Source organism: Lissotriton vulgaris, chromosome 7 (genome assembly GCF_964263255.1).
Source record: "Lissotriton vulgaris chromosome 7, aLisVul1.2, whole genome shotgun sequence".
NCBI lineage: Eukaryota > Metazoa > Chordata > Amphibia > Caudata > Salamandridae > Lissotriton > Lissotriton vulgaris.
Window position 1 is genome coordinate 338,524,576 of NC_141695.1, and position 27,859 is coordinate 338,552,434.

General features: G+C 44.3%; 1 protein-coding gene across 2 annotated transcripts in view; it reads right to left on the reverse strand.

Moving 5' to 3' along the window:
- Positions 1 to 1,018: 1,018 nt before the first annotated feature.
- RUVBL2 (RuvB like AAA ATPase 2) overlaps positions 1,019 to 27,859 on the reverse strand; it is a 169,498-nt gene continuing 142,657 nt past the window's right edge. Inside the window, exons 15-16 of one of the 2 annotated variants that reach the window (XM_086930198.1) lie at positions 6,136 to 6,197; positions 1,019 to 1,313 (exon numbers count right to left, since the gene is read on the reverse strand). In XM_086930198.1, the coding sequence (XP_086786324.1) occupies positions 6,154 to 6,197 (44 nt within the window). In that variant the 3' untranslated portion in view covers positions 1,019 to 1,313; positions 6,136 to 6,153. The remainder of the gene's footprint in view (positions 1,314 to 6,135; positions 6,198 to 27,859) is intronic. The other variant, XM_086930199.1, reaches the window with a different exon arrangement.

Consider the following 27,859-nt stretch of genomic DNA (forward strand, 5'->3'; position numbering starts at 1 on the left):
GTCTAGTTTGCGCTATATAAAAACTCAGGTGGAAAAAATTAGATGTGCTGTGACAAGTAGGATGTTTAAGGGATGCGAGTGTTGAGCCTAGGCGGCCATGGAGTTGAGAATTACCACCATCCAGAAGCTAGTGTACAAGGGCTTCAACAGCAGTTCTGTAGTTATTTTGTGGAAATGTGTTTCTTGTGGGTGAAGCTGGTGTCTAGAGTGAATCCAAATGACTTGGCATTTGGTGAAAGTTGAAGTTCAGTGCAGTCAAGGCTCGTGTCATTGACCCAGGTTTGGTCCGCATCTTGTTTATTCTTCTTGGCTGATAATTTTATGTGAAATTGTAAAATTTGGTCTGCCTGTATGTTTAATGGAGGTTCTGTACATATACATTCCAGAATGCCTTCTACATATCACTGGACTTATGGAGATCACGGCTTAGGATAACAAACAGTGGCCTGCCTGCCTATTTTACAGTAAGAGTAGAGTACCAAACAGCAATTAAAAACTAGTCTATGAGCAACTTACAAGGGACACAGAAGGCAGCTTTGTTCGCTGATCTCTGCTCACATTCTACAATAAGTACAAAATTATTGGGCTTTTAGAAAATAAAATAGAAATTGTACGTACATGAAGGGACCAGTTATTCTACTTTATATTTTAAGTGTGAGGGTCTATTGACTTTTAGCAGAGACCACGAGTTACCACTTACATTGCCAGTCTTGGGAGAACAACCACTAGTGGGCAGAGAGCGAAACCAGAACAATTCAAATAAAATATTTTGAATGAAGTTCAACGGACAACTATTTTTTCCCATTGGAAGGTTGCAGTCCAGAGGTTTGACAAAAGCTTTAGCTGATTTTAGTGAGCATACCAAACAAGAAAGCTGTGGCTTTGAGGTAATATGGGGCGTAGTCCTAGGTAATATGGGGCCTTGTCTCCAGCTCATTTGGCCAACTCACATAATTGGATGATTAAATGAACATTATTATAATTAGCTTACGTATACAGTAAGAAGTGAAAATCGGCATTTGATATTTTGAAAAAACTTTATTTTACAAAATGTAGCAAATAGCGACAGGTAGCATTCTGCAGGCAAGGGCTTTAGATACAGACTGCTCTTGCGAACCACAGTCTTGTACTGAGACTGTATCCTGCAACCAAGGCGGCAGACAGAGGATCCTGGGACCAGAACTTCAGGCAGACCTGATCCTCCAGCCACACCTTTAAGGTGGATAACTAACGTTTGTAACCCTCCGAGGATGGAGATGTAGACCGTATTCCAGATTTTGCTAGTCATCAGGAGGTGTCCATGGTCTCTCCCTCTGCAAAGAAAGCAAAAGCAACAGAAGATCAGAAGTGTGTGGACTACGGAATGGAATCTGAAAGAGAAAACATTGGTTTTATCAGCCAGAAACATAAGCACTGACAAGGCCAACAAGTTTCACCTTTTCGACCTATTAGCTTTGCCAATGTTTTCTGCTGATGATGTGAAAAAAGAGTGGCGATATGTACCTGCAGATACGAGTCATGACGCATTGGTGTCCCAGCAGGACGACTTAATGGGGGACATGATTTTTATTTTTTATTTACCTGTTCAAAGCACTTGGAGTAATAAATTAAATAAACTGGAGGCAAACCTGTGCTAAAGGGCTTTGTAAAAACAAAGCAGCTCTGAAGCAAACCGTAGCTGCAGGAAAAAACACAAAAGGGAAAACCGCCCCTCCACCTCATTTTATTTAAAAAGGACCTTGAATAGGGTAATAGGGAAGCAGCTGAAGAAACATGTGAGGAAGAAGTGAAAACAGTGAGGGAATGGGGCAATGGGAGTGGGAGGCGCAACTGAGGAGACCGAAACAAAGAAGAGCATTGGCTAAGCCAATTGGTCTTGCCTATGGGAGAGCTATTGGCTTTGCCAATGTTTTTAGGCAAGTTGCAAATGGCTGAAAGTAAAGAAAAGATTCTATGACAGTCAGTATTTTTTTGTGTTTTTTTTTACTTGCAGCTATGCTGCACAGAAGCCATCGCTGCTTTATAATCTATACTATAACGTCCCTGTAGATCTAACGCCTGGGAGCCGCAAGCGCACTGCTGACCTATGCATGCGTCCCTCTTTTCAAAATGGGAAAGCATTTGTTTACAAGTTAATCAACGTGAAAGAAAGCCAGAAAGCCAGAAAACTAGGGTGTCCTGCACAGTCAACTTTTGGGCCACCTGCCACCTTCATTTTTAAGGCCATTCTGCAACAAATGTGTAAAATATGAAAAAGTCTTTTCAAAAATGTATTTTATTCACATGCAGAACTGTTTCATCCTAGTAGTACACCAGACTAACTCAGTGCACGCTTTTTTCCCCAAGGAATAGTTTTCAAACATGAATTTTGAAATATTCATGCAGAGTGGCTTGAGCCTGTCCGTCTCGAAGGAGAGTCTGAATCGAGGAGCAGCTCCCAGCCCTCTGCCCAGCAGGCTGAGCTTGAGGTTACATGCCCCCTTATATAAGCTGCTATTGGACGTTAGCTCTGTGCTCTGTTTGGCCACTGTACCTGGTGTTTCTAGTGGGCTTAGGGTTAGTGTTCCGATTGGCTGATAGATCTACAATACCAATAGGTCCATGGGTTAGTGATTCTATTGGACATAGTGCTTAGGGTTAGTGTTCTGATTGGCGGATAGGTCTAGGGTTTTTGATTGGTTCCTGGGGCTAGGCTTTCTATTGGACCATGGGTTTAGGCTTTAGTTTCTAATTGGCTGCTAGGACTAGGACTGTGATTGGTTGTAAGGGTCTGGTCTCCTATTGGTCCTAGGGCTAGAGTTATGATAGGCTAGGGTTCCCATTGGCTGAAGGGGTCACCTGACAACTCGGGCTATTTAAGAACAGGGTTCAGGGCATCTCAGCCTGGGCATCTCACCTAATGCCAGAGAGGACAAAGGCAGCAGCCTGTTCCGAAAAGGTCAGACCTAGGGCTAGAAATGCTGCCCATTTTCCCATTCACCAACACCCACCCTACCACATCCACATCAAGATTAACACACTCATAGCAAATGTACTATACTCATTTACAACATACCAACCCTACACACATTTCAATGTCTGAGCATCCACTTCAAAACCCCACAAACCACACCTTTACATCCTTATGCCCCAACTACAACACATTTGCACCTTCACTGGCACACAAAACACCACTCTATCCTATCCAACTAACCAATCCACATCACAAAAACAACCCAAATCCACACCATACTTAACCATATCACATCCAGACACTCTCCCTGATCTAATTACTCTAACAGACCCTTTTCTGTCACCAACAAACCTATACTCAGCTTTTGATCTTTTCATGCACCAACACCCTCCTCTTCTTTTTACCACAAAAGCGCAACCACACAACTATTACACTCTGATGCACCACATATATTACCTCTTTTAGCAATCAAACGTAACACAAACACTCTTAGTTCTTGTTCATCCCCTCCCGCACATCACATATACTTTTTTAAAACACATCACCACCCGTTACCTTGCAGCTTCCACTCACCGACAATAATTTACATACAATTTCTTCTCAAAAAACGAATACATCAACTCCTCTCAGTACTCCACAAAAAACGAAACACACACACCAGCACAACAATATTCCACACACCTCTTACACTTTCGGTCACAAACTAGAAACATACACCCACTCCCACCTTCCTCACGAAACAAATAATATTCACCCTAAACTAACTCCATTGCCAAGCTTTCCCTCTTACCCCCACACCTAACATATACAGCAACACTTAATCGCCTCTCATCCACTGGACATTTAGAACCTTACAACATGACCAACATGCTGCACCACCACCCTTAACTCATACAACTTCTACCCTAAACAGACGCAAACAAAATAATCATGCCACTCTTCACAACTTCGCATCTCCACGTCTACTGCACAACATGGCTACTCTACAAAAACACAGCTCATCAACTCACTCTCAACCACCATCTCCACCACCCTACACAAGCAGACCCATCAAAATGCCTTCTTAGACTGCCGGACAAGGAACATGATAAAGCTACACTATTGCTATCCTCAAACGGCTAATACCAGCACTAAGTACACACCTACTACAAGCCCACAAAATACTGCTCACTCTTCTGCAAAACAAAGTCACACCATCACCAAAGCACATCCTCTAAACTGCCTACTAATAAATGCTTGGTCGCTCTAAAAAACAAGTATCACATCTACGACCTTCTCACTGACACACAACCTGACTTACTCTTCATAACAGAATTATGGGTGGGAGATGACATAGCTCCAGTGTTGCCTGCAGCTGTTCATCTAGGCTCTCAAAGTACCACGCAAAATAATATAGGCAAAAGAGGAGGTGGCCTAGCTGTTGTATTAAAGCAAACATTAAAGAAGACTTAAGCTGACGACATCCCCATACAAGGTTGTGAGGCCCTCTTCACCAGATGCAACCCTGCACCATTTTCCTCCTGCAACTTCCTGCTTTTTTATGGACCTCTACCAAGCAAAGCAATATTACCAGAAACACTTCTAGACACAGTTTCAAACCTGATAACACTACTCTCCAACATATGCATTCTGGGTGACCTAAACATTTTGGTTTGACAAATCCAATATGCTCCATCCAAAAACAATCACTGGCCTAGACTCACTGAACCTACCTACATCAGATCATCCACAAATCCACACACATCGCTGGACACATCCTAGATGTAATTTTTTGCAAAGGCAGAACTAGTTACATTTCAAACAATGACTCCAGTCGCATGGTCAAATCACCATTTGCTTGCTTTCCAACATAAAACAGAAACTAAAACAACCTTACATGCATCCACCTATCGACCGTGGAACAAACTTACATTTTGAACACTTAGAAACATAACTAACATCCAGTAGAGATCTAGACAATAAATGTAGTCAAAAACTAGGAGGGGCTACGGGAAGCATTTGTTATCCTAATACCACTAAGAACACCACATCAAAAGAAAACAGGCACCTTGGTGAAATACAGAGACAAAAGATAAAATAGCAAATTAGAAAGCTACAACGTACCTGGCTCAAAACAAACACCAATCAAGACAAAATTCAACTACAGAAACTTAAAAAATTACACAAGTCCGCAATCAAAAAAGCTACAAAAAACTACTAGTTGGACAGAATTCAAAAAGCTAAATGTGCAAATAAAGAATTCTATACAATTTTCACTGAATTTCGTAAACCAAATTGGCTATATGGAGCTCATCTCATTGCTCAAGAATTCACAGACAAACTGGAAAATCATTACACTACCAAAGCTGATATGTTGGACTCATTTTCAAAACAAAGAAAAACCACAAGGACTGACCCTTTTCCAAAAAGACCTCCAACAGTACACTAACCCAGCCTCTCAATTTCAAATGTAACACAAATGTATTGACCTGGTTAAAGCAAGCAATTCAATTCTTCTAACTGCCTCTGCTGCCACACAAGTAAGAAGATCTAAAAAAGTCATACATACGTCCATTACTGAAGAAATAAAACCTGGACCCGCTTAACCCAAAAAACTACAGACTAATTACAAATGGACCTTTCCTGGAAAAACTGATACAGCAGAATTTGCCCATATGTCACAATTCATTGAAGATAATTTCAGACTTCCAGACAGGATTCGGTCCAGTAAGAGGCAAAGAATCTGCCCTCATTGCCATCTGAGATGACCATAAGAAAACATTTGACTGGAACAGGGTTGCTGCACTACTACTCTTGGACCTCTTGAGAAGGTTGACCATGACACTCTAATACAAAGGCTCTACGAAGCAGGCATAGAGGGGATGGCTCTCGACTGGATTATATCCTACCTTCAAAACAGAACTCCCGACATTCATACCCTCCCCCTTTCTCATCCAAACAACAGCAGGGGTCCCTCAAGGCTCACCCATGCTTTTCAACATTTACATGAACTAATTACCGGCACTGATCAATTAATTTTACCTCACATGCTATAACTACGCAGATGGCACACAAATACTCCTTAAACTGGAAAGCCTCAAAGACATTGGAAACTCACAAATTGTCAGCTGTCTCAGAACCGTTGATCAGTGGATGACATGGAGCCATCTCAAACTGAATGCTTCCAAAACAGAAATACTCACATGTGGCGATTGGAAAAATTATGACCCACTCGGTGCCTGGACTGATGATCTGGGAACATCACCTAAAGTATCAAAGGAAGTAAGAAACCTCGGAATTACCATGGACTCCAAGCTACCAACGAATGCCCAAGTGGACAAAATAGCAAGATCAAGATTCATTACCATAAAAACTCTGCAACGCATCTTCCACCACCTGGGATTACCACCCAAGATCGAGGCTACTATCTCTTTTATTCTGTCTAAACTCGATTACTCCAATAACCTCTACCACGGACCATCTTTACTAATTATGAAAAGACTACAACAGATTCAGAACTCTGCTGTTAGACTACTCTTACATATAAAGCCACAAGCCCACATTTCCCCTGCCTGGAGATCCACATTTAAGCTGCTTTGCATCACTCACAAGGCGATACATGTAACAGGACTGCTCATCAGGAATAAAATCACCAAATACATTCAGCAAAGGAACCTCTGCTCTAGATTGGTACCTTGTCTCAAAATCCCACCATAGCTGGCACATCCTTCTCTTTTCAAGCAGCCTAACTATGGAACTCTTTACCCCCAAACAAAAGACCTTCAGAAGACTACTCAAGAGTTGGGGCTTCCCCACATAACCACCATACTCCAACATAAATATACACCACATCCCTCTGTATATAAGCATTTATTTGGACTATAGATGTGTACCTACATACATGTTTTGCTTTGTATAAACATGTATAATACTTACATTGATAAATATATAGATATTTGTTAGTTCTGTTTAACAAATGTATGTATTACTTATGGTTGTATTATTCTATGTTTAACATGTATATAGATGACTGCATAAATAGGTAAATCTTTTATCATAGCTATCTACAATTGCTTCACTATTGAATTGCAAATAAAATTATAAAAACAAATTAACAAAGTACACCAACACTTGAAAGATGGAGTTTTTTTTAAATACAACTTAAATCTACATATATAGCTCACCTTTTACCTCTCTACATATGCTCTACCTCCACTCTGACTCATCCCAAACCCCATTCTACTACTCTGATCCCCAAAATAACCCTGTCTAGACTCTTCCCTCCTCTACCCCTCTTCGCATCATCTCATACCTCTTTTACTATTCAGACCCCTCAAACAAGCCTTTCAAAACCCTTCCATCGGACTCTCCCCCACCTCCCTTTTACTCATCCCAAGCCTCCTCCTACTGCTCGAGCTCCAAAAAAACACAACTTTCTAGACACTTCTCTCTTCTATCTCTCCACTATCCTTTTCAATCCAAACAAACTCACATGTTCACTGCTCAAATTAATTTCATATCTCCCTATACTAATTCACCAGTAATCCTTTTGGTTTCCGGAGTGGCGTGCTACTGGCCGAAAAATCGCTCAGACGCCTCGTCAGGGGTAGTAAGCACTTTATAAATACAATTACAATACAATGCCAATAGTAAACTAAGAGGAAAGTCGGTTATGGTCACCCTTTGGATGGCCAGGGTTACTATTCTACATGGACATTTTAGTAAAATCAAATGTTGGAGAAGTTTTTCTACAGCGCACATGCTGAAGGTATGTACTTCAAGATCGTATTATATGCAATAGTAAAGAACAAGCATTAGAAAAGCCAAAAGCTTTCGCCTATGCGAAATATATTGTCAATGTTTTTTGTACATTTTGCGTATAACAATAACAAAGATGAGAAATAACATAAAAACTGCAGGAATGGGGAACCGGCTTAAAGTTCTCATTCAGCTCAACATCCTGTGATCCTTCCCACATCATGTAATCTCTCAGTGCCATAAAAGAGTGTCTGTGCAATATAACTGGTTCACTTATAAAGGGCTGAAATACTTTAGAGAACTCTTAAGTGCTTTTTAGGTCTCAGCTAGACAGAGCTTGCGCTGTCTCTACAAGACATGCTATATATACACTTTGTGGGCTTCACCCCACCAATAGGTTTCCAATTTGCTGGCTCCATTGTCTCTCTTCTATTCTATGTCCCACTGTATCCATGTCATGCCTCTTCCTGTGTTTAGCAGTCCCTAAGAGCAGGGATCAAGCACTATATCAATACACGGGTCACTATTTTAGCATCTGTTAAGAACTCCTTTTTTCTTTTTTGAAAAGCAATTGACATGATTGGTCCTGTTTTCACCTGCTCTCAGCTCATTTGCGTTTTTGTAAATAGGCCTGTCAATTTTGTTATCTCATCACATTTGCTGAGCATTCAAAGACCAAGATCAATTGTCAGATGGTGTTTTCAGAGGGCGCCTGTTTACTTTTCTCCCTGTTTGCATTTTGCTAAGAATGCCTTAAAATGACAGTGTCCTTTTTCAGTTGCTTCAGCTGTGGACGTGTCCTCCAAGTGGAGCCAATGGTGATTAGCATCACAGGCTGTTTGAGATCTCGGCTTACATTTCTGCTTCCTGCTCCAGTGTTGCCTAGGAGTTGTCTCCCTCTGTTGGAAGCCCTGGCAGGTCACTCTTTCTCTCTCTGCAGCTCTCTTGGGCTCATCCCTTTCGTGATGGCTCCAAAAGGCAGCAGTAAGCAGCAGCCGGAAGAGATTGCAAGTCCTGCAGGACTTAAGCTGCAACCTGTCTGCACACTCTGCAGCGCTCTTCTTTAGCAGTGCGTTTGTGTCTGCAATTCTCATATGCAAGTGACAGCTGGGCTTGTCCTGTTGATAACTGCCCTGTGGTATGTCAAGCAGTTTTATCTTTGTGTTACCGCAAGAAATCTCCACTCCGTCAGTTCAATGGAGAAGGGTTGTTGTCTCATAAAAGGTAGCCCAAACGTGATCACTAGTTAAGTGTCTGACTGGAGCGACACCTAGAAGCTATGCCCAAAATAGGACTACGATTCTAATTGCTACAAACACAACAGCCATGTTTTGTTAGTTTCCCCAGAAATTGATCTAAATACAAAGTACCTGTAAAGTGTTTTACCACCCTAGCAAAAAGTGATAATCCACACTATGTAACACCCAATAAATTCATTTAGCGCCATGAAACGCTAGGTAAAAGTGCGCTTTACAAATGTTTTTAAATTCAATTCAAATTTAATAGACGCAGCAGCTCAAGCAGGAGTCCAAAATATTACGGCTTTTGAGAATCAGTCACAAAATGTCAGGATGGGGGAAGAGGTAGGGTCCTGCTTGTACCTACTTGTTTACTCCTTGCTTTAGGAGTGTACAAGTGCATGCCAGACTCTACATGCTTTTCACCTGTGTGCGACATGCTAAATGTGTGCAACATGTGACACGATTACAGACATCTCTTCACTGATTACTTTTGGTGTGCTAGCACTTTCCCAAAAATACTGTATTTGTGCTAAAGGAATAGGGCATCTGGCAGAAGGTGACATTCTACATCAAATGTGTTTGTCCCTTTCTATGCATCATGTTACAAAGCGTAGCGGTGTAAGCTTGGCACATTAACTCTCTTATGCACAAAAGAGGCGGTGCCCAGCGCTTTAAATGGGCAGAGTACCAGCAATTCTTAGCAGAAAACAGCTTCTCTTATGACCAGAGGTACCTGCACTTCTATTCCATTTCAAGAACTGACGGCACAGCAATTCACTTTAAACAAGAATGTAAAAGACAGCCATCTCAGCTAGGTGTAAGACTCTCTCCATCATTCAAATGTCACTACCATCAAGAGTTTTGCCTACAAATCTTTTGACATATTAGTGTTACTTACATCCTTGATTTTCCCTCAGTGATTTATTTTATAACTTAGCAACCTTGAAAACAGTTTATTTCCACGAATCATGCACAGGTTGTCCATGTAGATTTATGAGCTCCTGGAAATGCTGGCCCAGACCAAAGCATGAATACTGCTGATGCAGGAGCCTGGAGGACACTGTATGAGGTGCGAGCCCACAGTGAAACGAGCGCACCGCACACTAAGGTTGTCTTTAATCCACTCTCCTTCACACTCGAACTATGGCAACTAACTGCAACCAGAAAACTTTACCCCCACGAAACATAACGCATTCAGGAAGCACGAGGGACCACTCTTCAGGATAAATCCCGCTAGGAAGTGGGTTCTTTATTTGAAATCCAAATAAAATATGAAATGTTTAAATCTCGTTTCTGACAAATTTCACCAAAAAATATGTTACTTCCACAAAAGATTTCTCTTCATGATACTGGAGTATTAGTTAGGTCGAGGTCTAAGGCAAAGTGTCTTTAGGACTCAGAAAATCTCCTTCATTGGAGAGTATTATCTCATGATTAAAATGTAATGAAAATGCAGTGTTTCATTTAACACAGATACCATAAAACATTCTACAGAACTCTCCTTCAGGAACTAGACGTATAATCGTGTCCTGCCTATATTTAATATAACGTCTGCTTTGAAATGCACCAATGTTTAGTTATTGTATTGTAGTTGCATGTATACAACGCTTCACACTCGATTTAACACTAAATCTCATCAGCGGACGTCAAGGATGGTGCATTATGGGGTGTGCTTGGGTGGAAGGATGCTAAATTACAGTTTCATCTAGGTAAGAAGTGTTCTGGTGTGATGGGCACGGTGGTGCTCTAATCCGTCAGTAGCGGACTGAACATCTGTAACCACCTATTACTGTTCTTGCTGCCTTCTAGCCACTTGGTGTTCAACGATAGGACCAATCCAATGACTCCGCAGTAAAACATAGGGCCCAGCAGTGCTGATGCCTGAGTATGTTCGGCAGGCATCCTGACTTTGGAAGCTATCATTAGTTCTACGAGGCGAGCTGGTAAGGGGTCATTTGTACGACAGAGAATGTTCACTTAATTCTTCCTAAATTTGGCAGTAACAGGAAAAATCTACCAACTTGTTGCATGTGAGTTTAAGATTTTCTAATTTGGGCTACTCTCCCACATGAGGCAGCAAGTGTAGGAGCGAGTCACAAAGGATTCACTCTCCTGCTCTTCTAATTGGAAGTTCATGTCCCATTTGTACCTGTAAACATGGCTACGAGAACACGCGTGGTGAGAGCACGTCTCCCCACTCAATCCCGCTCCCTGGAAATATACTTAAGTTTGCCTTGAAAAAAATGACCTCTCTTTATGAAAGGGTGTGCATTGACCTTATAGTTTCCCCAATCACCCCAGTTCACAAAACATGAATGAGATGCTAGACAAAAATCTATAAATTTATTTTATAACAATTCCCGACTGACCTCATTTTATCATCACAACCTAGGGACCAATTTTGACCTAGTTACCTAGCCTGTATGCGATTGATACACATCGCTTTAGGCCAGAGGTAACTTCTCGTCTCAATGGTGGTAAATTAGCATAATTGCACGTACTGTCAGAAAAGAAACATCTAAGTTTGTCAAACTTCTGAAGTTATGCTATAGCAGGCACTTTACTCTTAGGGAGAGCAGGCCACAATCAGGTTTTTTTTTTACACTGAAAAACACAGGTTTATGACAAAGAGGAAAATGCACATCCCTGAGCTGACCTGGACATTCGACACCTTTCAGATCACTAATGTAACTTAGACTCTGGCAGGATCTCATGCTTTCCATTAATCAGCATATCGGCCTGACGCACCGGCAGCAGGTTCCACAGTCACTTGATTTAGCCGTCCAGCCTTATTTTGCACTAGCCCCTTAGATATATATCATTTCATCTGTGCCCTAATAACACTATACACTGCATAGAGACAGCAGATGCAGATCACTACTACTGCCATGTCGCACTTAAAATGTTCTACAGCCATAAGTAACTGAATGCAAACAAGCGAGGACTAAGGGGCACATGCATCAATGTAGGCTGTTGCGATTCCTTAATTGCGATTATTAAGGAATCGCAATTAAGGATTTGCAAAAGCCTATGCATGTAGAAATCGCTATAAAATTATCGATTCCCAAACATTCCTTAATTGCGACTCGCAAATTGCGAGTCGCAATTAAGGAATCCCTTCCCATTCATTCCTATAGGCCAACAGGCCCATAGGAATGAATGGGAAATTGCATGCGCAATTTGCGAGTACCCAATAGGTACTCACAAATTGCGCATGCAATTTCAAAGTTGCAAGGGTGTCAAAAGGACACCCTTTTGCACCCCTGAAATTGATCTGTGCACACATGTTGCGCACACACACATGCCCCAAGGGCATGTGTGTGTGTAACCTACAACTTTGAAAAATGCACTTTAGTACATTTTTCAAAGTTTTTGCAAATTACCATCAAGTTCAAATTGAGGGTAATTTGCGACATCTATTTCCAAAATCGCTATTTGCGATTTCCTGATGCATTCCATTTAAGGAATCGCAATTTGCCATTCCTTAAATGCAATAAAAATTTAGGAAATCGCAATAAATTGAGATTTCTTAAATTGCGAGAGTCTTACAGTTTGATGCATCACAGAAGCCCTTTTTGCGGGGGCAATTGCCCGATTTTTGCAAGTCGCACCGTTTGCGCTCACAAAAATGGTTGATGCATGTGCCTGAAAGAACAGAAACTAATGTAGACAAATTTGTGTTGTTGACTGTTGTTTCCGTTTAACTTTTTTATGCTAATTGCACAGGGCTCTAAAATGGTTAGAACAAGTTTGTACTCAACAAATCAAACATAAATAAATCCATTAAATTGTGATCATGCAGGGTACTATTAAATATCGGAGATCGGTTATCAGAGGCTTAATAGATTCTGAGTAGAAAAATATTAACATTGCAGTACTGCAAATCTACCCACCTTTTAGAATTCTGACATAAGAGAGTCGCTGTCTGCAACGCCCAATGTCACCAATTTCTTAAAATATACACAGAATGGGATTGGGCTTCACCCAGAGGAGTATTTCCTTCTCCTCACATAATGCAATGTGGCTGTTGTATCTTAAGGAACAGCTTGCAAGCAATGAATCAGGGGTCATTTTAAATCTCAAACGCATACAGATTCTTAATCTCATGGATCCGTTGTACAGAGAAACCAATCTTTATTTCACTTCAGCATTCTTTGCCAATGCTCCATTCCACTCCAATCCAGTCTACCCCGTTCCAGTTTAATATACACCTCTTCACCCTAATCTACCCCTCTCCACCCTAATCTACCCCTCTCCACCCTAATCTACCCCAAATCAATCTATCCCACTCCAATCTACCACGATAATCTACCCAACTCCCCCACTCCAATCTACCCCAATCCACCCCCTCTAGCCCTACTCCATGCCAATATACTCCATTCCACACTACCCCACCCAACTCCACACCACTAACTTTTAGCCATGCTGAACAGCTGCCACACTGGAAGACAACATGGCTAAAACACTTTTCCGAAGGCAATGGTTCTTGCAAAGGCGAGACATATTGGCTTCGCCAATGCTGGTTATAAAATCTGCTGATACAGTGAAAAAAGGTGATCCGTACACGTTTAAGGTATTCCTGTGACTTAGGTGAGGAGAAGGGAAAGCCTGAGAGGGAAAAAGCCTGTTTAGGGGCGAAAGGAATGGCCAGGAAGCGCAAGGATGCGGTACTTGCACCGGGAGCACTGAAACAGTCGACAGTCGCTAGGGAAGGGAGAGATCACAACTAGAGGTGGTTCCGAGTCGGGGGGTATTAGTAAAATATAGCAATAATCGGTGTTCAGTGGTTTCCTATACCTTTTGGCCTCTCTGCCACTACACCTGCTGCATCATTTAAATCATGACCCTAGTGCATGCAAGGTACCTGCACTTGTGACAGCTTGTTTAGTAGTAACATATAGCAATAATCAGAGCTCAGTGGGTTTCCCTAAACCTTTCGGCTCCTGTGCCACTGCACCGGCTGCACCATTCAAATCATGACTAGTGCCTGCAAGTACAAACGAGGAAATAGTTTATATCCAGTAATATATGTGTTATGAAAAAGGCACAGTAAAGTAGCTTTAAACTTATCCAACCCTCCAAAACGAGTTGCCACAGAGGTAATAAATAAAACAAACAAACTAAGCAATGATAAATAGTGTTACAATGTGGCTGTCTCTTTCCTGCAAAAATATCGTATCCTGTGCTTGTCAAGTCAAGTCAAGTCAAGTCATAAAATTTGTATAGCGCACTACATACCCAGAGGGTTTCAAGGCGCTTAGGAGGGGAGGAGGATTATTTGTCAAATATCCATGTTTTAAGCTGCTTTCTGAACGCTAGGTGGTTCTGGGTGAGGCGAAGGTAAGCGGGGAGTGAGTTCCATGTCTTAGCAGCCAGGTATGAAAAGGATCTGCCTCCCATGGTGGTCTTGTTAATGCGAGGTACCGTGGCGAGGGCTTGGCTGGAAGAACGTAGTTGGCGGGAGGGGGTGTAGAAGGACAGTCGAGAGTTGAGGCAATCTGGTCCGATGTCGTAGAGTGATTTGTGTGCGTGGGTAAGCAGACGGAAAGTGATCCTCTTATTGACGGGTAGCCAGTGGAGGTCTTTAAGGTGACCAGAGATGTGTTCGTTGCGTGGGATGTCTAATATGAGCCTGGCTGAGGCGTTTTGGATTCGTTGGAGTTTCTTCTGGAGTTTAGCGGTGGTGCCTGCGTAGAGGGTGTTTCCGTAGTCCAGTCGGCTCGTGACCAGAGCGTGGGTGACTGTTTTCCTTGTTTCGGAGGGGATCCAGCGAAATGTTTTTCTGAGCATGCGAAGAATGTTGAAGCAGGAAGAGGATACGGCGCTGACTTGTCTGTTCATTGAGAGTGAAGAATCCAGGATGACGCCAAGGTTCCGTGCGTGGTCTGTCGGGATGGGTGCTTTTCCAAGGGCTTCCGGCCACCAAGAGTCGTCCCATGCAGAGGGGGATGTACCTAAGATGAGGACTTCTGTTTTGTCTGAGTTCAGTTTCAGACGGCTTTGTTTCATCCATTCAGCAACTTCTTTCATTCCTTCGTGTAGGTTAGTTTTGGCGGTGCTGGAGTCATTGGTGAGAGAAAGGATCAGTTGGGTGTCGTCCGCGTAAGAGATGATGTTGAGGTTGTGTTGGCGTGCGATGGCCGCGAGGGGGCTCATGTATACGTTGAAGAGGGTGGGACTGAGTGAGGATCCTTGGGGTACGCCGCAAATGACTTCAGAGGCCTCGGACTTGAATGGAGGAAGGCGGACTCTCTGGGTTCTTCCGGTGAGGAACGAGGTGATCCATTCAAGTGCTTTTCCTTGAATTCCGATGCTATTGAGGCGTTGTAGAAGGGTGCTGTGGCAGACTGTATCGAATGCTGCAGAGAGGTCGAGGAGGATGAGGGCGACTGTGTCTCCATTGTCCAGTAGAGTTCGAATGTCGTCTGTTGCTGCGATGAGGGCGGTCTCAGTGCTGTGTTTTGCTCGGAAGCCAGATTGTGAGGGGTCGAGGGATTTGTTGGCTTCGAGGAAGGCGGCGAGCTGGTTGTTGACGGCTTTCTCGATGACTTTGGCCGGGAATGGAAGAAGCGAGATGGGGCGGTAATTTTTGAGTTCGGAGGGGTCCGCTGTTGGTTTTTTCAGAAGGGCGGTGAGTTCAGCGTGTTTCCAGTCTTCAGGGAAGGTAGCGGAGTTGAAGGAGCAGTTGATGACGTCTCGGAGGTGCGGTGCTATGACGGAGTCTGCTTTGTTGAAGATGTGGTGAGGGCATGGGTCTGTGGGGGATCCTGAGTGGATGGAGTTCATCAGGCGGATGGTGTCCTCAGTGGAGATTGGGTTCCAAGCGTTAAGGGTGTTCACGGGGGGAAGAGGGTCAGCAGATGGTAGGGTGGGTTGGTTGTCAAAGCTGTTGTGGATGTCTGCAATCTTGTTGTGGAAAAAAGAGGCTAGGGAGTGGCAGAGGGTTTGAGAGGGGGTGATGTCGTTGGAGTTGGCTGAGGGATTGGAAAATTCCTTGACGATGTTGAAAAGTTCCTTGCTGTTGTGGGCGTTGTTGTCAAGTCGATCCTTGAATGCTGTTTTCTTGGATTTTCGGATCAGTTGGTGGTGAGTGCGGGTGGCGCTTTTGAAGGCGTCCTTGGTGCTGGTGGTTGGGTCTTTTTTCCAGGCCTTTTCGAGGGAGCGGCAGAGTTTCTTGGACTTCTTGAGATCATCGTTGAACCATGAGGCCTTCTTGCTGCCAGGTTTGCTTTGACGTTTTTTCAGTGGAGCTAAGGTGTCGGCGGTGTTGGATAACCATAGGGTGAGGTTGGCGGCGGCTTCGTTGGCGTTAGAAGAGAGGGCTGGGGAGTTTCGAAGGAGCGATGCGGAGATTTGGTCCGTGGTGATTTTCTTCCAGTTTCTTTGCAGGGTAGGTTGAGAGTGGTTGATGGGTTTCGGCTTGTTGTAGGTGAAGTGAACGCAGCTGTGGTCGGTCCATAGGAGATCCGTAGTGTGGCTGAAGGAGACATGATTGCTGGATGTGAAGATGGGGTCGAGTGTGTGACCTGCGATGTGGGTGGGGGAAGTGACTAGTTGTTTAAGTCCTAGGTTGGCGAGGTTGTCCAAGAGGGTGGTGGTGTTGCGGTCGTTGTTCTTTTCAAGGTGAAAGTTGAGGTCTCCCAGAAGGATGTAGTATTTGGAAGGGAGCGCGTGTGGAGTGACGAAGTCCGCGATGTCTTCACTGAATTTTGCGCGGGGTCCTGGCGGTCTGTAGAGGAGGGTGCCTCTGAGTGTGGTCTTGGGGTCGATGTGGATCTGGAAGTGAAGGTGTTCGGAGTTGGCGAGGTTGGCGTCAGAGCTGGTTGAGATGCGGATTGATTTCTTATGGACGATAGCGATTCCTCCTCCTGTGTGGCTGGTACGGTCTTTGCGGGTGATTTTGTAGTCTTCAGGGATGGCAATGGTGATGTCTGGTGCGGAGGAGACATTCATCCATGTTTCCGTAAGGAAGGCGACGTCTGGAGAGAAGGTGTCTAGTAGGTTCCATAGGTCAATGGCGTGCCTGTGCACCGATCGAGTGTTGAGAAGGATGCATTGTAGGTGGTTGGGATCGGGATTCTGTGGTGTGGTCGTGGCGGAGATGTTGTCGGTGCCGCTGAATCTGCAGGAGTAGCAGGAGAAAGGTCCATGGGTGTGTCCAGGAGCGGCTTGGACGCAGGTGGGGGCGCGACCGGGGTCAAGGGCTAGGAGGGAGGTGGCATCATAGGTAATGCGGGGGGGCTGGGGAGCGCGAGGGGCATGGGGTCTGGCGCTGGGCGCGGTCCAGGCGCGGACGGGCGTAGACTGGCTTACCTTTGGCGCACCTTCGGCGCGGAGTGGGCGCGAACGCTGCGCGTAAACGCTGCGCGCGGGAGGAGCTGTCATATATGGATAGTGGGGAGGGGGAGGGGCGAGGGCGGTTCAGCTGGGAGGCGGGTCGGGCTTGGGCGAGCACAAACAACAACACCCAAAATGGCAGCGGAGGGGAGGGTGGAGAACAGCGCTGGGGACAGTCGCGCCAAATGTGGAAGGCTCTGCGCAGGTAGAGCGGGTCAGGGGAACACAGGTTCAGGAGATATTGTCCAATTGCAAACAAGTATAATCGGAGCAGCGAGGAGTGCAGCACAATGCCAATAAACAGAAAGCACAATCAATTAAGTGCGAAGCAGCGAGCAGGGCAGCACTGTGGTAGAAATCAGAAATGTAAATTAATGAGATGCGGAGCAGCGAGCAGGCCAGCACAATGCCAATAAATAGAGAGCACAATCAATTAAGTGCGGAGCAGCGAGCAGGGCAGCGTTATGCAAGTAAACGGAAGGAGCAATCAATTAAGTGCGGGACAGCGAGCGTGGCAGCGCTATGCTATTAATCAGGAAAGCAATTGATGAAATGCGGAGCAGCGAGCAGGGCAGCACTATGCTAGGAATCAGGAATGCAATTTATGAAATGCGGAGCAGAGAGCAAGGCAGCACAGGCTTGTACAACGATACCGGGTCTCGCCAGGGAGACTAGGGAGCGACCACTCAGCACGGCGGTGGACCATTAAATGTAAATTGCCAAAGATCACCATATATGTTAGGCTGACACGGAGACTGAAATGCGGTTTGCACTTTGTTAATTAAAAGACAGTTTTACAAATTAAATGGACTTACCAAAGAAGAGGAATTTTGCAAAAAATGTTTTAAATATGAAAAAGTTTCTGCAAAAATTCCAAAAATGTATTTCATGGACATAGAAAACAGTTTTATGTTGTTAGTACTAATACATCAGACTAAATCAGTATGGTCCACAAGCGCCTTCCTGATCTTTGCAAGTGGCCCCAGGTTGAAATTGGTCATGCATTTATTTACATGTTAATTGACGTGAAAGGAAGCAGGGAATAAGGATGTCCGCCCATTTAACTTTGTGGCACCTTCATTTGTAAAGAAACTTTGCAAAAACGTGTTAAAAATGAAAAAGTCTCTGCAAAAATGTATTTCATTCACACGTAGAAATGTTTCATCTTAGTAGTACTCGTACATCAAAGTAAATCAGAGCAAGTTTGTTATGCAAGTAATAGTTTTAAAGCATGATTTTAGAAACGACCACTGAAGGAGCTCTGGAGGATACCAGGCAGGTAGTGAGTGGCAGGGAGGAGCACACAGGTCATGATGGTTGGCCGGTTGGGTAGTACACAGTACCGCCTGCAGTAGAGTCCCAAGCTGTATTTGTGTTCTTGACCCCACAACCTTGCCCCCTGGGGCCCGTAGTGAGCAAGGAAGGATTGCCCAGCGGTCAGTGAGACACCCGTCCTCCAGTGGTTTTATGTTGGAGTAAGATAAGGTGGGTAGAGCCCTAGACGGTAGTAGTCAGGTCAGCGGTTCACACAGGTGGCCGGCATCAGGCTATGACAGCTGTCCTACATCTTGCAACCCTTCCACTTTGCATCAACTTAGCGACTGGGGTTGGTAGAAGGTCCGTTTTTTTTTTATCCCTGTGCTCCATCTACTCAGACAGACCCTCGAAGCCAAGAGAAACAGAGGCCCCAACTAAATGTTCAAGTTGTAAGGCATCTGTAAAGGGTGCCAGAGGGCTCCTGGAAGGTCAGAGATCCACGAAGTGACCAATCAAAGAAGACCTAGCCCATTTCACAGTATCTGTTGGTAACAATTTAGACATCGGAGGACAATAATTAAGATGACCTACGCTCTCATCTGTCATTCCACACTTAGGTTGGATGGGGAAACCCCATCAACGAGTGGGAAGGTGGAAGATTTACTCTCCATGGAAGGTAAAGGGCCGTATAAGGACAAGAAACGAGAGTGCCCATGTAGGGCTTCTCGACCCTCACTAATAATGAAGAGCATTGGCAAGAGAAAGGTGGAGTAACTATACTATGTCATAACCATAGCACGAATAGGTCTGGAAGATTAAGGAAAGAAACAGTGAAATCATAGTAAGCAAAATAAAAATACTAAAGAACCCAATTCGGAACAATACACTCCAGCATTCAGCCTCCTTACTCCTGTACTTAGAACAGGGCCCACATTCCTCTGGCTGAACAACTGAGGTGGAAATTGTTACATCACATGACCAGCTATATAAACAAGATAATCTGCATGAAGAAACAGCAGCTGGCGCACAAAAGAGGACTCTTATAGATTACTTCAAGAAAAGCTGCAAGGTTAAATGGCTAGTGTTAAATGGCTCCAACAAAATGATGACCTCGCCTACACAGCCCTCTCAAGCCCGCCCAAAAGCAGACCTTGTGCAAATAAAAGTCCAAGCTATGATTCATGAGCAGCCCCATAAGCAGGGTATTTGTCCTCGACGGCTCTTTTAAAGTGGATGAACACTCCACCCCAGCAAATCTCAAGTTAAGACTAATTTCTCAGTACGGTGATGAAATTAACCATCAGCCACCAACTTGGCGATTTCATAATGCAGGAAGTTCTTTGCCAATTACTATCTCAAGAATTGGTTCTCCCATCAACCTGAGGCTTTCTCGGCAGCAGGAAAGTAATCCACATACAATCTTCTGGAAATACAAATTATTCTTGGTCTTCCAACACCGCAATGGACCAGGATTTAGCCAGGCAATATCAAAGTGTTAACCCCCAACGACGGCAACAGGCCTGGTCAACCAGGATTACCCTGATACAAAGCAAAGAGAGCCCAACGACCGCAACCTATTGGATCTATTTTTTTTCCAGGCGGGTTTCTAATGGATCACTGACACACACGAAGCTCATGAAACTGCTGCGGTTGAGCCTAATACACTCTGCTCCCAACTTCTTCAAACAATACAATCCACAGTAACTGCAGTCAATTATCACTCGGATAAACTTGGTCTTCAAGTTGATCTTCTAAACACACTTGCAGTATACATGGCAGGGATAGACCCCAAACTGGAAGGCCTTAACAAACTGATCATAAAAGCGCAATCTAATGTTAACATGGTACAATCAGTATGTTGCTGTTCTCCAATAATCAACAGTTTTTCCTCTCTACCTCAGTTCCTTACTACGGTCCTGACAGACCTCAGGAAGTTACCGGTAGGACTGGAGGATCAGCCTCACCACTTGCATCTACATCCAACTGCCTTAGCTGCGGCCAGACTGCGCCAAAAGAACATAGCCCAAAGCGAGAAACCAACATAGGAAACAAAGCTCCGGGTGCTCTGTTGAAAGACGTCTCAGTGGTCGTCTTGTCTCCTGACAACCAAGTTGTAACCACCAAATGTAGAAATTACCAATAAGCCACGTTTGACAACAGGGACCAAACAGTGTTGAAGGCTGAATCACATGCCAAAGACAATGTCAACATCGGGGACATTGGTCCAGGAAATGGAATTTTGACTAAATCACCACAAAAAGGATATCCAAGGAAAAGGAAAAAAGAAAAAAGGCTGCGAAAAAGTACAGCAAGCTCAGCTTTGCCATACAAAATGTAAACAGATTTCTTTCCAACCCACAAAAGCAATACACAAACTGGCTCGATAAGTGCAGTAAGCACTGATAGTTCTTTCCTTTCACAACAACCATCTCCAAAAACCTTCAGCTGGGCTGAAAGGCAATATGTAAACTGTATATGTCAACGGTATTAGGCCACCGCAACAAATCTAGGCAAAGGGGGGGGGGGGGGGGCGAGGGGGGGGAGGGGAAGACCCAGCAGAGAAACCACAAATTCCTATGAAGATGGCAAACACGATCATGGCGAAACAAAGAAAGGTAGTTATAGAACAGTATAATGATGAATCAAAGACAGGAGGTAAGGAGAGTGCCCGGATAACAATTACAAAAAACCTGAGTACTGCAAACATGCGCAAAATAATTCCCAATAAGATGATCTGCCAACCTTCAGGTGAATTAGAGAAACACTTGCAACGAGCAATAACCGATCTATGGAGGAATGATTTAGCCCAGATAGCGGACAAGAGTAATTACATGGCCCTAGGACAGGATTTGAACATGACAAATCAGATATCTAAATTGCGGTTTATCCTGGAGTATCCTACCCAAGGGCCGCATGATATCTTTACCAGAGGGAACATCCATAAGCTGTTTACATTTATTCCTGAAATTACGCTACCTTGAATCCAGTGACGAACAAGTTACTTACCTTCGGTAACGATATATCTGTAAGACATATATTAGTTATAGATTCCTTACGTTCGAATTACCCCCAGTCGTCAGACTGGATCCAGAGATTTTTTCTTTAACAGTATACCTTCCGCGTTGGTAGGTGGCGTCGGAAGACTTCCTGTCCGTCGTCCGCTTCGTAATGACATCGCAGTGTCTTAGACGCTGCCCCTACACACTGACGTCAATTCATTACACTACATTCCACTCAAGAAGTGAAGAGCCATGCAAGACACTGACCACTGGTGCATAAAAACTAGGGCCACGAAGGGGAGTCCCTCACTCTAGAAGTCAGTTTGCAGAACGGGGAGGATGGGTGGGGCGGTAATGAATCTATAACTAATATATGTCTCTTACAGATATATCGTTACCGAAGTTAAGTAACTTGTTCTTCTGAAAGAGACTATTGGTTATAGATTCGTTACCTTAGAATAGATACCCCAGCAATACCAACCCCGGGGGTGGGTCTGTGAACTAAGTTCACACCAGAAAGTCCTGGAGAACTGAACGGCCAAAGAAGCTGTGTCTCTGGACTTGATGAAGGCAGTAATGTTTAGTGAACGTGTGCAGTGATGCACACGTGGCTGCCTGGCAGATGTCACTCAGGAGGGACTCCACGTCCAAAAGCAATAGTGGCTGCCGTCACCCTGGTGGAATGGGCGTGCAGTCCTACCGGAGGCTCCTTTTTTGCCAAGGAATAACAGATTTTAATGCAAAGGACACCCATCTAGAGATGGTCCGTTTTTGCACGGCCCGACCTATCTTGGCACCCACATAGCACACAAAGAGTTGATCATCCACCCGGAATTGTTTTCTGCGATCCAGATAAAATTATGATGATCCAATAAGCGTTGTTGGGATCGAAACAGCGAGACAACCACATCTTAACTCTAACCGTTACTTATGCAGAGTGCAAGATGTTCTTTCTATTGTCACTATTGTTATTTCTTTTCTCACTAAAAAGTCACTTTTAAGTTACATGCAGGAGGTAAGGAAATCTGTTGATTTCCAGAAATCTGTCACTTCCTGCTCACTTTATGTTAATATATTGTTTTCAGGTTTTATTTTTGTTAAATAAATCATAATACCGCCTATTTGGATAGTAATAGACCCAATCCGGATTGAAGTTTTGTGGCTATGATTATGTATCTTTCTTGAAAGGGACTGCTGTCTCTAATAACTTACTACTACCCTTGGTCCCTTCTGACTAGAAGGGTTCCCTCGTTCAGTGGTTATATACCAGATGAAAAGATAACACATTTTGGATCCAGACGGTGGAGTCCCTCCTTCTCCTTGGAAGGATGCAGGGGCAGGAAGTAGGTGGGCAAAGTGATGGTCCATCCTATGTGGACTAGTTCGAAGGATAACCTTGTCCGACTGGACAGCAAGGAAAGGAGGTTTAGAATATAGAGCCTGACGCTCACTCACCCTGTGAGCAGAGGTGATGGCAACCAGAAAAGCAGTCTTTAAAGTCACAAGTCTGAGAGAACAATTATGTAGCGGCTCTATAAGAGAACACGTGAGGTAAGTTAAGACCAGATTCAAGTCCTACTGGGGCATTACAAAAGGAATAGGAGGAAAAATGTGAGTAATGCCCTTAAGAAGGAATATGCTACTTACCAGTATGCATCTGTTCTTGGCATGTAGGGCTGCTGACATTCATATCTGTGCATAGATCGCCACCTAGTGTTGGGTCCAGATGATTGCACTTTGTTGTCCTGGAAGAGTCTTCGAAGTATCACAAGATAGGTGACTCCTCCCCTGGACTACAGTGCGCATGGGCATCTTCTCCATCCTCAGATTGTTTTTTGCCATTGTGGCAGAGATGGAGATAGTAAAGAAAGAGATGGCCATGCAAAAGATAATGCTGCAGCTGCGACAGGCACCGGGGAGGAGGGCGGGCGATATGAATGTCAGCAGCCCTACATGCCAAGAACAGATGCATACTGGTAAGTAGCATATTCCGTTCGAGGCATGTGGGCTGCTGAATTCATATCTGTGCATAGACTGTATAGCAGTATCTCCTCTAACGGTGGCCACCTGTCCCAGCTGCAGCAGTTTGAAAAAGAGTTTTGAGGACAGCTTGGCCTACAGCAGCTTGCTGCTTTGCTTGCACATCTACACAGTAGTGTTTTGTGAAAGTGTGTATGGTAGTCCATGTGGCTGCCTTACATAGGTCTTCAAGAGGAATATTTCCTAGGAAAGCCATGGATGCCCCCATTAGTCTTGTAGAGTGTGCTCTTGGGGGACTGTTAAAGTGTTTTTAGCCTTTTGATAGCATATCTGAATGCATTTAACTATCCATCTGGCTATTCCTGACTTTGATATGGGATTCCCTTTATGTTGTGGTGCAAAAGCAACAAATAGTTGCTTTGTTTTCCTAAATGATTTTATTCTGTCCACATAGTAAAGTAGAGCTCTTTTTACATCTAGTGTGTGTAGGGCTCTTTCGGCTACTGACTGTGGATTCTGGAAGAACACTGACAGTTCTATAGATTGATTAATATGGAAATGTGATACTACTTTTGGCATGAACTTTGGGTTCGTTCTAAGAACTACCCTGTTAGCATGTACTTGCATGAAAGGTTTTTGAAAAGTTAGTGCTTGTAATTCGCCAATTCGTCTGAGTGAGATAATGGCAACCAAAAAAGCTACCTTCCACATTAAGAATTGCAGTTCGCATGAGTGTAGAGGTTTGAAGGGAGGTCCCATAAGTCTGGTAAGTACTATATTTAAATTCCAGACTGGGGAAGGAGGGTGTCTTGGAGGGATCACCCTTTTAAGACCTTCCATAAAAGCCTTGATTGCTGGTACTCTAAACAGTGAAAGGTGTTGCCTGTTTTGAAGGTATGCTGCTATAGCAGCTAGGTGTAGTCTTATGGAAGAGTATGCTAAGTTGCATCTTTGAAGATGCAGTAGGTAACCTATAATGTTTTGTATGGAGGCATCTAATGGGTTGATTTGGTTATTGTTACAGTAAATAACAAATATTTTCCATTTTGCTGCATAGCATGCTCTCGTAGTTGGTCGTCTAGCCTCTTTGATAATGTTCATGCAGTCAGGAGGTAAATTAAGGTATCCGAACTCCAAGACTTCAGGAGCCAGATCGCTAGGTTCATTTGTTTGGGATCTGGGTGCCTGATTTCTCCATGGTTCTGAGTCAGAAGATGGGGTGCGAGGCGCAGCCTTTGATGAGGAACTACTGAAAGCTCCAGGAAGGTTGTGTACCATGGCTGTCTCGCCCATGTGGGAGCAACTAGGATTAGCGTGAGTGACTCTTGCCGCAGTTTGCGTGCCACCAGCTGAATCAGCGGTGCTGGGGGAAAAGCGTACGCAAATCTACCTGACCAGTTCATCCATATCGCATTGCCCTGTGACAACGTATGTGGGAACCTGGCGGCAAAGTACTGGCATTTCGAGTTTTCTTTTGTGGCAAACAGGTCTATTTCTGGGTGACCCCACTTTTGAAAGAATGGTTGGAGAACTTTGGGGTGAATCTCCCATTCGTGCAGTTGTTGGCTGTGCCTGCTGAGCAGGTCTGCTATTTGATTGTCTTTCCCTGGAAGGTGTTCTGCTAGGAGAAAGATGTCTTTTGGAATTACCCACTTCCAGATGCTCTGTGCCAAGTGGGACAGCTGTGGAGAGTGTGTTCCTCCCTGTTTCTGGATGTAGTAAATTGTGGTCATGTTGTCCGTCCGGATCAACACTGTCTTGCTGCACAAGTACTTTTGGAATGCTTTTAGGGCTAGGAATATCGCTATCAACTCTAATTGGTTGATATGCAGTTTCTTTTGTTTGTTTGTCCAGAGCCCTTGAACTGTGTAGTGAAGGAGGTGGGCTCCCCAGCCTGTCAGTGATGCGTCCGCTGTTAGTACTAGTTGTGGAACTGGCTCTTGGAACAGTCGCCCCTTGGAAAGGTTTTGTGGGTTCCACCACTGCAGAGAGTAGTGAGCGCGACTGTCCACCAACACTAGGTCTTTTAGTTGCGCTTGAGCCTGGTTCCATTGCCGTGCTAGGCATTCTTGTAATGGGCGCATTTGAAGTGTGGCATGGGGGACTATGAATATGCAGGATGCCATCATGCCTATGAGTTGCATGAAGACTCGAGTTGGCAGAGTGTTGTGGCTGAAATTTCTGAATGAACATCTGCATGCTGTCTATCCTCGCTGTGTTTGGGAATGCCTTTGCCAGTGATGTATTTATAGTGGCTCCCAGATATTGTTGTATGTGGGATGGCTGCAGATGAGATTTTGGGTAGTTTATTGAGAAACCTAGGCTGTGCAGCAGCTGAAGGGTTTGGGACATGTGTTCTGCACACTGTTGGTACGATTTTGCTTGCATTGGCCAGTCGTCCAGATACGGGAACACGTGGATGTGTTGCCTCCTGAGGTGTGCTGCTACTGTCGCAAAGCATTTTGTAAACACTCTCGGAGCTGTGGTTACCCCGAAGGGGAGAACCTTGAACTGGTAGTGTTGACATTCTATTGTGAACCTGAGATATTTTCTGTGAGCTGGATGGATGGGTATGTGAAAATACGCATCCTTGAGGTCCAATGTTGCTAGGAAGTCTCCTTGCTGCAGTAATGGGAGCACTTGCTGTAGAGTGATCCATGTGGAAGTGCTCTGACAAAATGTATTGATTTAAAGGTCTGAGGTCTAATATTGGTCTGAGGGAACCGTCCTTCTTGGGAATAAGGAAGTATAGGGAGTATACTCCTGTCCCTTGATGTTGGAAAGGGATTAGCTCTATGGCCCCCTTTTCCAGCATGCATTTCACCTCTTGTTGTAGCAGGGTGATGTGTTCTTTGGACATAGGACGGTGCCTGGGTGGTATGTTTGGTGGGGTAGAAGTGAGTTCCAGGCAATACCCACACTGGATAATTTGCCTGACCCACCTGTCTGTGGTAATTGCGTTCCAGACAGGTAGGAATTGTTGGAGTCTGCCTCCGACCGGTGTTAGGTGGTCTGGAGGTAGCGTGATGAAATCACTGTTTTGTGGCAGTGGAGGCTCTGGTGTTATTGCCTCCACGTCCTCTTCCCTTAATGTTTCCTCTAGAACCTCCTCTGTTGGAGTTTTTGGTAAAGAAACTTTGTGTATTTCCTTTGTATGATGATGAGGTCTGGGAAGTGTTGCCTCGTCTAGCTGACCTGTATGAGGAGCGTCGAAAGGAACTTATATGTTGCTGAAAATGCAATGCTCCCTTTGAATATGCAGTTTCTGTGTCCTTTTTCATTTTAGCTAAAATGGTGTCTACAGCAGGGCCAAAGAGGAAGTCTTGGTTGACTGGCATATTAAGAATAGTGGACTGCACTTCGTTCTTAAAGCCCGAAATACGCAGCCATGCATTAATAGAACACTGGTCTTAATAGAACACTGGTGTTAATAGACCTGGCTGCGGTGTCTGCTGCATTAAGCTGACATTTGATGGAGGCGTTTGTGATGAACTTTCCCTCCTATATTAGGTCCTCAGCTTGAGCTTTAAAAGGCTCAGGTAAATGTTGCATTAAGCTTTCAAGCTGATCATAATGCGCCCTGTCGTAACGAGCTAGCAGGGCTCCATGAATTGGAGGCTTGTGCTGCTACCCTTTTACCGGAGGCTTCTAATATCAGGGGGAGGCGCTTCCCCCGTTGTCTGTGAGTTGGCCCTTTTGCGTGCATTAGCTACCACTAGTGAGTGTAATGGTAACTGCTCTCTGATGTAGGTATGTCTGTTGGGGCTGCCCTATACTTTTTTTCAATCCTGGGATTGATTACCCGTGCCCTGGCTGTATCTTTAAAAATGTCAGATGCGTGTTTTAGCACTCCCTTCAGCATGGGAAGTGTTCTGACACTTTTTTCTGATGTTGGGAAGGTGTCAAATAAGAAGTCTTCTTGTGGTATAGTGCAGCCCTGTCTATTAATTGGTTAAATACAATGGTGTCATCAGTGAGTGAAGGCTTAGTTGGATAGGAGGAGACATCAGGGATGGGATGGGTGTTGTAAGGGTCAGTTGGCTCCTCCCATGGCACATTTTGTGGCTCAGGAGCCTGTGGATATTCATAATCAGTCTGAGGATCCTCCCCAGTGTTACCCTCATCATCCCCATGTTGAGAAGGAGAGTAAGGAGCAAAAGGAGTAGTAGGCATAATAGGATAGAAGGGAATGAAGGGTCTAGATGGAGAGGTCCCAAAGTTCTTCTTTTTTAATGGAATAGGGGAAAGAGAGTCAGTGTCTAGTGGCCTTTTTGTCCTGCGTAGGATTGTGACTTTACCAGTCTCAGGATTAATGTATATTTTTGCCTGGTCGTCTGCTGGGTCAAGGATGGAAG